Below are 12,813 nucleotides of genomic sequence, written 5' to 3'. Positions count from 1 at the left end.
CGACCTTTTGGAAGCCGGATGACCCAGCAAACTGCTCAAAACCAGAGTCGACTTATGGTAGTTCATTCCCCACTGGGAAGCCGGATGACCCTACTCATCAGCTGGAGGATGCGGTCTGCCATGTTGTGGACAATGTCCTTCACAGTGGACCGTGGCGTGTCAAAGGCTCTGGCTACCACACTGTAAGATGTGCCACACGGCAGCAAAAAAGGAACACCAGGACCTCAGTCTCCTGTGCCCCCCCCCAGAGTGTGAGGAACCCGAAGCTGCTCCACCAGAGGCGCGATGGTCCTGCTGGTCAACAGAATATCTAGTCTTCCGGCGGACTGACCGTCAGCGTAGAGGGCCAGGACAGAAACCTTTATGCAAAGCAGTAGAGACGTGGAAGACCCTATATAATAGAACATGAATTAACGTTGGGGAAAGTAAATCTCATTTTTGGAATGTTTCTATTTATTTTGATGTCTTACATTTTACTTTATGAAGTATTTAGGAATGCTGCAAAATCTCATGTTTTTTTGGCTGGGTTTTGGATTTTTATATTAATTTTTGAAAAAATGAAATTAATTTTGTTGAAAACGCGTTTTCTGTAAATCTTTTTTCTAAATAAACTGATCTAGAATACTGTGTGTTGGAGGTCGATGTGGTTTGACTGAAGAAGAAATGAAAAAACTTTCTCTGAACTCACAAGTCCTTCATGTCTTTAGACTATGACGAATAATGTTGTGAAGCTGTCGGGGGGGGTGGTCGTGACGTACCTGTGGATCTGTCGGGGGGGGGGGCGTTACGTACCTGTGGATCTGGCGCTGGGGGGTCATGACGTACCTGTGGATCTGGCGGGGGGGTCGTGACGTACCTGTCTGGGAGTCTGTATTGTATTCTAGAGCTCGGCTGCTCGTTTTTGTTCTCTTAACGCATTTAGTTTTTTTTTGTCACTATTCTCCATTTTTAATATTTTGTTTCTAAACAAAAATGTCAATCAAATGACCTGCTGTGGCCCCGCCCCCTCCTCACTTGCAGGCCTACGAGCTGTCCACCCTGACCGGCACACAGGTGCTGCTGCTGGTTGCCAGTGAGACGGGTCACGTGTACACGTTTGCCACCAGGAAGCTGCAGCCCATGATCACGTCTGAGACCGGCAAAGCTCTGATCCAGACCTGCCTCAACTCCCCAGACTCCCCCCCCCGCTGTGACCCCTCCTCAGACCAGAGGATGAGTGCCACGGGCTTTGAGGAGACGGACCTCACCTACCAGGTGACGGAGGCAGACAGCTGTCCAGAGGCGGCAAAGGTAGGTTTAGTCCACTGACACAAGTCACCAGCATCCTGTCCCAGAACCGGAATACTGGTATTGGGCCTGGTATGGGACCTGGTCCTGGTCTTGGTTGTGTTCCTAGTCCTTTCTAATCCTGGTACTGGTCCTTTCCGGTCCTGGTCTTTGTCTTGGTCTTGGTCCTGGTTTTGTTCCTGGTCCTTCCTGGTCCTGATCCTGGTCTTGGGACAGGTTTATCTCCTCTGCCTTCGTGTGCTCACCTTAGTGTTGTTTAAAAATTTGGCCATTGTGGGCGGAGCTTTAATCTCGCTCATTCATTGGTGGAGGCTGTCTGTTCTGGTCTCCGAGTGCAGATGAGAACTACTGGACTGTGGTGGAGCTAGAGCCGTGACGGTGTGGGATTTTTGATCACCCCGGGGATGTACCAGCAGGGGGCGCTGTGTCGTGGTTAACCGCCCAAGCCAAACACAAAATCCCCCGGCAGCCGCGTTGCAAATAAATGACCGTGTGTGTAGGAGGAAGGAGCACACACACGTGTGTTGGGGGTGTGTGTTGATTCTTCTGCTCTCTAGCTGCATGCGAGGTTTCACCTGTGCTCTCTGGTACTGACACCTTCTCAGAATATTCTATATTGCCCAGTAATAAACAGACTGCAGACACTTTGTCACCTTTCCGGTAGCCATGAAGAACGCGGGGCAGGAGGCTCCGCCTTTGTTTATACAGACACGTAACTTTACGCTGCACAAAATAGTTCCCAAACAAAACATGTAGTGATATTCATGGAAATCTAACAGTTCATGTTTGGTTTTACAGAGTGAAGGAGAACAGTAATAAGATAGATAGATAGAGTACTTTATTAATCCCGAGGGAACTTGCATAACCATCCGATGCTGCTCAAATACACAAACGTTCAATAGAAATTTAAAGTAGTTGAGTAATAAATAGTCATAAATTCATAAAATAGTCACACCCACTAAAAACAGAATAAAAGGAATATAAATATAAGAGCAGTTAAAAACAAAATAGAAGTAAAAGCAAAACCATAAAAGTGGTAAAAAGTAGATGCCCGTTTAGTGACTCCTCCTCATGCCCCCCCTCCCCTCCCAGCAGCATTGAACAGTCTAATTGCACTCGGTGCAAAGGACTTCCTGAGTCTTTCTGTGGAGCATGGCAGAGAGGGAAGGCGGTCGCTGAATGTGCTCCTCTGGTCACTAAAGAGTCCATGCAGGAGGTGACCAGTGTTCTTCATGATGCTGTCTAGTTTGGACAGCATCCTCCGCTCTGCCACCACCTCCACTGTCTCCAGGCTCCGCCCCACCACACAGCCTGCCCTCCTGACCAGACGATTCAGTTTTTTTATGTCCTTTTTGTTCGCGCAACCCCCCCAACACACCACCGCATAGGACAGGGCACTTAAAACAATAGATTGATAAAACATCAAAAGGAGATCTGAGCAGACATTAAAAGATGCGAGTCTTTTTACAAAGTACAACCTGCTCTGCCCCTTCCTATAAATGGAGTCCATGTTTACCGACCAGTTCAGCTTTTGTCCAGGAGGACTCCAAGATATTTGTAGTTATCCACTACCTCCACCTCTGCTCCACCAATGAGGATGGGCCGAACCTCAGCAGGTGTTCGTCAGAAGTCCAGCACCATCTCCTTTGTCTTGGATGTGTTCAGGTGGAGGCAGTTTAGTTGGCTCCAGTGCACAAAGTCCTCCACCAGCTGTCTGTACTCCCCCTCCTCACCCTCTTTGATAGATGCCACAATTGCTGCGTCATCCGAGAACTTCTGAAGGTGGCATGCATCAGAGTTGTAGTGGAAGTCGGTGGTGTAGAGGGTAAAGAGGAGAGGTGATAGGACTGTGCCCTGTGGAGCCCCCGTGCTGCCAGTCAGCATGGAGGAACTGCAACTCCCCATTTTGACAAATTGTGGCCTGTTGGTCAGATAGTTCGTTATCCATGACACCAGGTGGAAGTTCACACCAAGGGAGAGGAGCTTCTGCTGGAGAAGGAGGGGCTGGATTGTATTAAAAGCGCTGGAGAAGTCAAAAAAGAGCTTTCTCACAGCACAGCCACCTGTGTCCAGGTAGGAGAGGGCCCGATGTAGAAGATACAGGACGGCGTCCTCAACTCCTACTTTAGGTTGATAGGCGAACTGGAGAGGGTCCTCATCCCCCCGCACCTGGGGTCTCAGGAGCTGCAAGACCAGCCGCTCCAGCGTCTTCATGACATGAGATGTAAGGGCGACCGGCCTGTAGTCATTCAGCTCACTGGGGCGACTCTTCTTGGGCACAGGAACGATGCATGATGTTTTCCACAGTGATGGGACCCTCCCCAGCAGCAGGCTCAGATTATAGACCTGCTGTAGGGGTTCTCCCAGTTCTGCAGCACAGGCCTTAAGGAGCCGTGGACTCACACGGTCTGGGCCAGCTGCCTTCCTGGGGTGGAGTCGTCTCAGTTCCCTGCTCACTTGATCCGCAGTGATGGAAAAGGGGTGATCATCGGGAGCTGGTGACTGAGATGGGGGCAAGGGGAGGGCAGCAGGAGGAGGAGCAGAAGCAAGATGGTTGGGGAGGACGGTGGGGCACTGCAGAACCGGGGAGCAGGCAACATGTGGAGTAGCCTGGGGGGAGCTGAACCGGTTGAAGAAAATATTGAATTCATCTGCCCTCTCCTGACTCCCACTTGTCGCACCGCCCTCTTTTTTGCTGCATCCAGTCATGGTCTTCATGGTGTTCCAGACCTCACGCAGGTTGTTGTCCTTCAACTTCTGCTCTAGCTTCCTCCCGTGTGCCTCCTTGGCCTCCTTCATGCAGACTTTTAGTTCCTGTTGGACCCTTCTCATCTCCTCCCGATCTTTGCTCCTGAAAGCCCTCTTCTTCCTGTTCAGAACTGCCTTAACTTCCCTGGTAACCCAGGGTTTGTTATTTGAAAAACTCCTGACAGTTCTGACAGGCACCACCAAGTCCACACAGAAGTTCATATAGTCCGTCATGCAGCCCACAGCTCCTTCAATGTCATCTCCATGAGACCCAATCAGTTCACTCCAGTCCGTGCACTCAAAGCAGTCTCTGAGGGCCTCCTCAGCTCCAGCAGACCATCTCCTGACCTGTCTGGTGGTGGCCGCCTGCCTCTTCACAAGAGGGGTGTAGCTAGGCTGCAGGTGTATGAGGTTGTGGTCCGATTTTCCAAGGGGGGGGAGAGGGGCAGCTGAGTATGCGTCCAGAGTGTTTGCATACAGAAGGTCAACACCCCCCCCCCCCCCCCAACACAAAATCCTCCGGTGAGCGGCCGTGTCGCGCACTCAAGACTCAAGACGGAAACTTCTGTTGTAGAATGAGGATGTGTGTGTGCTGCTGAAACCGCGCACGTGTGTGTGTAAGAAGAGTGAGCGTGTGCAGCGTAGAGGGAGGGGAACAGTAATAAAAGGTTTTCCCCCAGAAACGCTTGAAGTCTGAACACAGGACTAGAAAAAGTAAATTATCAGCTAAGGTGAATGTGTTTAATGTGTTTATTATAGTTCCAAACCTTCAAAAAAAAAAAAAGGGCTGTGATGAGGTCATCACCGCGCCACACCCCTAGGTGGAACCATTAGGTGGGAACCAGAAAGAACCTCCACCCAACAATGCTGCTGACATTCATGTGCAGCTGGATCACATGACTGACAGTAGGAGCCACTGACATCACTTCCTGTCTCCTTGTTCCCACAGGACCCCACCAAGCCAGCCTTCAGCTTGACGGCCTCCCCCCCAGTGTCCCTGCAGGGGCAGACCAGCCCCCCTCCCTCTACTAACGGCTCACTGATGAAAAACCCGGCCAGCGTTCTGCTTTCTGGAGGCATCACTTTGATGTCAGGTACATGGGTGGGGCTTAGAGGCTTCACCTCAATGTCACCTGTGAAGAGGGTTAGGGAGCCTCAGGCAGCCATGGGGTGGGCGGGGTTTCTGTCTTTAATGTTTGCTGTTCCTCCCACCCCGAACCACAGGTGCCTCGCTGCCCCCAGGTACACATACCATTCCCCTGAGCCAGGTGCAGGGCCAAGCCATGACGATCCAGGGCCCCTCAGCCCCCACCGCTACGCTCCACGCTCCACCTGTGCAGCAGGCCACTCTGCTCCGCCTCCCTACTTCTATGTCACTGTCAGGTCAGCACAACTTCTCCCACATGAGACGATCTGAAGGCCCGTACACACTGGGACGAATATTCGCCAGGCGTTATTCGCCAGCGTTTTTCGCCATGTTTTTTGTGTTCACACCCAGGCGATTTTCGCTGACGATGAGCCGAGCGAACATGCAATTTCATTCCCTGACATTAGATGGCGCTTAATGTAAACAGAAATACTCCTGTACACAAGGTGGCGCTGCGCAACTTTATGCTTCTTAAAGTCGCTTTTCACTCAGAAGAAGAGAGCAAGTATTTACGCGCTTGTCAGAATCAAACAAAGAAAACATGAATATTTCAAGCACCACTAGCTCCAACTGGTACTTTTCGTTCGGGGATATTTTAGAATGTCCGTCATTATTTCTTCGCGGCAGTGTAGACGCTACTCGGCGTTTATCTTCTTCGCTGGTATGTGTGCTCAGCAAGGCAGTTTTGTGTTTGAGCGCCCCCAAGTTGTGTTTTACTGTAACTTCAGAAGCTCCAGACACGTGTGCAAAAACGGCGTTCTCATTGGTCGAATAGATTTCGACGCGACGCGTCGGGAAAAAAAAACGAACCCGAGGCGTTTTTTTTTTTTTTTTTGACGCTTTGACGCGTGGCGTTTTTTCGCGTCGGTGTGCACACTCTCATTGGTGCCCTTTGTTTAGTCACGAGGCGTTAAACGTCGGCGAAAATCGCCGGCGAAATTCGTCCCGGTGTGAACGGGCCTTCATGCTACAAGTCAGCAGTAACTGTTCTTCCAGTCAGGAATATGGCCCTAACTCGATACATCCATCACCTCCACCCCTCTGACCACACCGTCAGCTCCACCCCTCTGACCACACCATCAGCTCCACCCCTCTGACCACACCGTCAGCTCCACCCCTCTGACCACACCATCAGCTCCACCCCTCTGACCACACCATCAGCTCCACCCCTCTGACCACACCTTCCACGATCATGGTGGTCCTTCCTGCAGACACATGACCGCGTGTAAAGAAGAATTATTCTTGCCCTTTAGGTTCTGGAGTTCCTCAGCAGCTGCAAACAATCCAGGTGCAGCCCAGCAGTCAGCAGGTCTCCACCAATCAGAACAGCTCTGACGTCCATAGCCCCGCCTCCTCCAAAGGTAAGTGTCCACCTCCACCTCCCTCTTGGCAGGTCAACTTTTAATGAGAAGAAATAAACCAGGTCTCCCCCCTCCCCCCAGGACAGGGTCTTCCCATCTCCGTAGTGTCTTCTTCCTCCTCTTCCTCAGTGGCTGGTCACATGATGTACCCCGGCAGTCACACAGTTATGTACACCACGCCCACCTCGTCTCTGGGGGAAGGCAGCAGCCTCGCCGTCCTGAACCCTTTTCCTGCAGCCAGCCACAACCAGTCACAAGACCCGGGTACCAGGATGAACCGTCTGGGTTCCCGGTCCGACTGGGTCCCTCGGCTCATCTCTTGTTTTGTTTTACAGCTGTGGTGCAGCAGGTCTTCCTCACGTCTCTTCCTTCAGTCGCTGCTCAGATCCCCGTTTCTGCAGTCCAACTACACCCGGTACGCCATCTCCACCTGATCTCCACCTATTGTCTACCTGATCTCTACCTGGTCTCCACCTGTTCTCTACCTGATCTCCGCCTATTGTCTACCTGATCTCCACCTGTTCTCCACCTATTGTCTACCTGATCTACACCTGTTCTCCACCTGATCTCCACCATTTCCCCCAACTGATCTCCACCTGATCGCCACCTGGTCTCCACCTATTGTCTACCTGTTCTCTACATGTTCTCCACCTGATCTCCACCTGTTCTCCACCTATTGTCTACCTGATCTCCACCTGATCTCCACCTTTTCTCTACCTGATCTCCCCTTGTTCTCCACCTGATCGCCCCTTGTTCTCCACCTGATCGCCACCTGGTCTCCACCTGATCTCCACCTATTGTCTACCTGTTCTCTACATGTTCTCCACCTGATCTCCACCTGTTCTCCACCTATTGTCTACCTGATCTCCACCTGATCTCCACCTATTCTCTACCTGATCTCCCCTTGTTCTCCACCTGATCGCCACCTGTTCTCCACCTGGTCTCTACCTGATCTCCACCCATTATCTACTTGTTCTCTACATGTTCTCCAACTGTTCTCCACCTTATCTTCACCTGATCTCCACCTATTTTCTACCTGATCTCTACCTGATTTCCACCTGTTCTTCACCTTTTGTCTACCTGTTCTCTACATGTTCTCCACCTGATCGCCACCTGGTCTCCACCTGTTCTCTACCTGATCTCCACCTGTTCTCTAACTGATCTCCACTTATTGTCTACCTGTTCTCTACATGTTCTCCACCTGATCTCCACCTGTTCTCCACCTATTTTGTACCTGATCTCCACCTGTTCTCCACCTGATCTCCACCAATTCTCTACCTGATCTCTACCTGATCTCCCCTTGTTCTCCACCTGATCGCCACCTGGTCTCCACCTGTTCTCCACCTGGTCTCTACCTGATCTCCACCTAATGTCTACTTGTTCTCTACATGGTCTCCTACTGTTCTCCACCTGATCGCCACCTGGTCTCTACCTGTTCTCCACCTGATCTCCACCTGTTCTCTCCTTGTTCTCTACCTGATCTCTACCTGATCTCTCCTTGTTCTCCACCTGTTCTCCACCTGATCTCCACCTATTGTCTACCTGATCTCCACCTTTTCTCCACCTTTTGTCTACCTGATCTCCACCTTTTCTCCACCTTTTGTCTACCTGATCTCCACCTGTCCTCTGCCTGATCTCTACCTGATCTCCACCTATTGTCTACCTGATCTCCACCTGTTCTATACCTGTTCTCTACCTGATCTCCACCTATTGTCTACCTGATATCCACCTGATCTCCACCTGTTCTCCACCTGTTGTCTACCTGATCTCCACCTATTGTCTACCTGTTCTTTACATGTTCTCCACCTGATCTCCACCTATTGTCTACCTGATCTCCACCTATTGTCTACCCGATATCTACCTTGTTCTCCACCTGATCTCCACCTGATCTCCACCTGGTCTCCCCCTTTTCTCTAGCTGATCTCCACCTATTGTTTACCTGTTCTCGACATGTTCTCCACCTGATCTCCACCTATTGTCTACCTGATCTCCACCTGATCTCTACCTGTTCTCTACCTGATATCCACCTATTGTCTACCTGATTTCCACCTGTTCTCCACCTGATCTCCGCCTTTTCTCTACCTGATGTCCACCTATTGTCTACCTGTTCTCCACCTGATCTCTACCTGTTTTCTAACTGATCTCCACCTATTGTCTACTTGTTCTCTACATGTTCTCCACCTATTGTCTACCTGATCTCTACCTGATCTTCCATTGTTCTCCACCTGATCGCCACCTGGTCTCCACCTGTTCTCCACCTGATCTCTACCTGTTCTATACCTGATCTCCACCTATTGTCTACCTGTGCTCTACATGTTCTCCACCTGATCTCCACCTGTTCTATACCTGATCTCTACCTATCGTCTACCTGATTTCCATCTGATCTCCACCTGTCCTCTACCTGTTGTCTACCTGATCTCACCTTGATCTCCACCTGTTCTCCACCTGATCGCCACCTGATCTCCAACTGATCTCTACCTGTTCTCTACCTGATTTCCACCTATTGTCTACCTGATCTCTACCTGAACTCCACCTGTTTTCCACCTATTGTCTACCTGATCTCTACCTGATCTCCCATTGTTCTCAACCTGATCTCTACCTGTTCTCCACCTGATCTCCACCTGTTCTCCACCTGTTCTCCACCTATTGTCTACCTGATCTTCCCTTGTTCTCCACCTGATCGCCACCTGGTCTCCACCTGTTCCCTACCTGATCTCCACCTATTGTCTACCTGTTCTCTACATGTTCTCCACCTGATCTCCACCTGTCCTCTACCTGATCTCCACCTATCGTCTACCTGATTTCTATCTGATCTCCACCTGTCCTCTACCTGATCTCTACCTGATGGCTCCTTGTTCTCCACCTGATCTACACCTGTTCTCCACCTGATCGCCACCTGGTGTCCACCTGATCTCCACCTGATCTCCACCTGATCTCCACCTGTTCTCTACCTGATCTCTACCTGATCTCCACCTGATCTCTACCTGATCTAACCTTGTTCTCCACCTGATCTCCACCTGGTCTCCACCTGATCTCCACCTATTGTCTACCTGTTCTCTACATGTTCTCCACCTGATCTCCTCCTGATCTCCACCTGGTCTCTAGCTGATCTCCACCTATTGTCTACCTGTTCTCTACATGTTCTCCACCTGATCTCCACCTGTTCTCTACCTGTTCTCTACCTCAACTCCACCTATTGTCTACCTGATCTCCACCTGATCTCTACCTCTTTTCTAACTGATCTCCACCTATTGTCTACTTGATCTTCACCTGTTCTATACCTGTTCCCTACCTGATCTCCACCTATTGTCTACCTGATATCCACCGGTTCTCCACCTGATCTCCACCTGTTCTCTACCTGATCTCCACCTATTGTCTACCTGTCTCTACATGTTCTCCACCTGATCTCCTCCTGATCTCCACCTGGTCTCTAGCTGATCTCCACCTATTGTCTACCTGTTCTCTACATGTTCTCCACCTGATCTCCACCTGTTCTCTACCTGTTCTCTACCTCAACTCCACCTATTGTCTACCTGATCTCCACCTGTTCTCTACCTGTTCTCTACCTGATCTCCACCTATTGTCTACCTGATCTCCACCTGTTCTCCACCTGATCTTCACCTTTTCTCTACCTGATGTCCACCTATTGTCTACCTGTTCTCCACCTGTTCTCTACCTCTTTTCTAACTGATCTCCACCTATTGTCTACCTGATCTCTACCTGTTCTCCACCTGATCTCCACGTATTGTCTACCTGATCTCTCCTAGTTCTCCACCTGTTCTCCATCTATTGTCTACCTGATCTCTACCTGATCTTCCATTGTTCTCCACCTGATCGCCACCTGGTTTCCACCTGTTCTTCACCTGATCTCTACCTGTTCTATACCTGATCTCCACCTATTGTCTACCTGTTTTCTACATGTTCTCCACCTGATTTCCACCTGTTTTCACCTGTTCTCTACCTGATCTCCACCTTATGTCTTCCTGATCTCTACCTGATCTCCCTTTGTTCTCCACCTGATCGCCACCTGGTCTCCACCTGTTCCCCACCTGATCCTCACCTGTTCTCCACCTGATCTCCACCTGTGTTATACCTGATCTCTACCTATCGTCTACCTGATTTCCATCTGATCTCCACCTGTCCTCTACCTGATCTCTACCTGATCTCACCTTGTTCTCCACCTGATCTCCACCTGTTCTCCACCTGTTCTCTACCTGATCTCCACCTATTGTCTACCTGATCTCTACCTGAACTCCACCTGTTCTCCACCTATTGTCTACCTGATCTCTACCTGATCTTCCCTTGTTCTCCACCTGATCTCCCCTTGTTCTCCACCTGATCTCTACCTGTTCTCCACCTGATCTCCACCTGTTCTCCACCTATTGTCTACCTGATCTTCCCTTGTTCTCCACCTGATCGCCACCTGGTCTCCACCTGTTCTCTACCTGATCTCCACCTATTGTCTACCTGTTCTCTACATGTTCTCCACCTGATCTCCACCTGTTCTCTACCTGATCTCCACCTATCGTCTACCTGATTTCTATCTGATCTCCACCTGTCCTCTACCTGTTCTCTACCTGATCTCCACCTGATCTCTACCTGATCTCACCTTTTTCTCCACCTGATCTCCACCTGGTCTCCACCTTTTCTGTAGCTGATCTCCACCTATTGTCTACCTGTTCTCTACATGTTCTCCATCTGATCTCCACCTATTGTCTACCTGATATCCACCGGTTCTCCACCTGATCTCTAACTGTTCTCTTCCTGATCTCCACCTGTTCTCCACCTGATCTCCACCTATTGTCTACCTGTTCTCCACCTGATCTCCACCTGTTCTCTTCCTGTTCTCTACCTGATCTCCACCTATTGTCTTCCTGATCTCTACCTGATCTCCACCTATTGTCTTCCTGATCTCTACCTGATCTTCCCTTGTTTTCCATCTGATCGCCACCTGGTCTCCACCTGGTCTCCACCTGATCTCTACCTGTTCTCTTTCTGATCTCCAACTATTGTCTACCTGTTCTCTACATGTTCTCCACCTGATCTCCACTTATTCTCTACTTGATCTCCACCTATCGTCTACCTGATTTCTATCTGATCTCCACCTGTCCTCTACCTGATCTCACCTTTTCCTCCACCTGGTCTCCACCTGATCTCCACCTTATCTCCACCTGTTCTCTACCCTTTCTCTACCTGACCAATGTTAACTCGATGGAACAGACGCCACCTGCGGCACGATTTGAGCAAGGGTGTGAACTGGTACCCATCTGGACCAAATGGCCCTACAGACCCGTCAAGGCTACTGTTGGGTGAAGGCGGGCACACCTGGACAGTCTGTCACAGGGCGGATGGAGTCATCACTATGGCGGCTCCCGGGCGGCCAGACAGAGACCCGGGGAGCCCGTCTGCTCGGACCTCCAGAACTTTGTGATATTTGTCTTATTTCATGGAGGCAATCATAAAGTCCCCAGATTTTACTCTCACCCTCTCTGGCTACTGCAGCAAAACCTTCAACTCGGTCAGACAGAGACGTTCATTCAAACCCGCCGTCTTTGCCACAGATTTAAAAGGCCTTTAAAGAAAGTATGAAGGAGGAGGGAAAAACAAAATCTGAGATTTTATTGTTTGGCCATATTGCCCAGTTCTCATTGGAGCTTACATCGTGAATAGACAGGTTGCTCATTGGCACTAGGGCATTGGAAAGCAGTTCATCTCCAGGACAAACCTTTGCACTCCACTGAGATACCATGTTCTGGCCGTTCTGCACACGTTCCTCACATGAAGGACAGTCACATCTTCTGTTTCCTCAGATGGTCATCAGCCAGCAGAGCAGCAGCCTGACGGAGCTGCAGGTCGTCAGCCTGGATGCTCACCAGCCAAGGGACGACTGAAGGTCACGTGTTCTGGACCATCATGGAAACACAGCAGAAGTCTTCAGTGTGTGATAGACGAGAGGTCACACGTTCTGTAGATGTCACCTACCCGCTCTGCTGCAGAGGATGATGGAGCTCCATGAGGCCCACGGGACTGGGTCTGCATTCTGTGCTGGACCTGCACAGCTTCTTCTGGTTCTTTCGGACCCTGGTCTTGTTTACAAACGGTCCTCCGGTGCGTTCGGGGGCCGGGTTAGCTGTAATCTGATCAGAGCTCCCTTGACTGCTGTGCCCAGCAGGACATTTGAGAGTTCATCAAGCTGGGATTGGCCTTCATCCTGCTGTGGTGATGAAGAGTTTTGGTTTGAATCAAATAAAGCGGGTCTGGTTTCTGTGA

The 12,813-nt window shown here is 50.3% G+C and overlaps 1 protein-coding gene across 2 annotated transcripts in view; it reads left to right on the top strand.

Moving 5' to 3' along the window:
- Window positions 1-12,813, top strand: part of LOC105358811 (serum response factor-like) — a 15,982-nt gene extending 3,169 nt beyond the window's left edge. Inside the window, exons 2-8 of one of the 2 annotated variants that reach the window (XM_023953498.1) lie at window positions 1,021-1,290; window positions 4,985-5,129; window positions 5,260-5,418; window positions 6,436-6,543; window positions 6,630-6,807; window positions 6,879-6,958; window positions 12,354-12,813. In XM_023953498.1, coding sequence (XP_023809266.1) covers window positions 1,021-1,290; window positions 4,985-5,129; window positions 5,260-5,418; window positions 6,436-6,543; window positions 6,630-6,807; window positions 6,879-6,958; window positions 12,354-12,514 — 1,101 coding nt within the window. In that variant the 3' untranslated portion in view covers window positions 12,515-12,813. Of the gene's footprint in view, window positions 1-1,020; window positions 1,291-4,984; window positions 5,130-5,259; window positions 5,419-6,435; window positions 6,544-6,624; window positions 6,808-6,878; window positions 6,959-12,353 lie in introns of both variants that reach the window. The other variant, XM_023953502.1, reaches the window with a different exon arrangement.

Source organism: Oryzias latipes, chromosome 1 (assembly GCF_002234675.1).
Source record: "Oryzias latipes chromosome 1, ASM223467v1".
NCBI lineage: Eukaryota > Metazoa > Chordata > Actinopteri > Beloniformes > Adrianichthyidae > Oryzias > Oryzias latipes.
The sequence above is the reverse complement of the archived record's forward strand: the minus strand, read 5'-3'. Positions and strand labels throughout refer to the sequence as shown.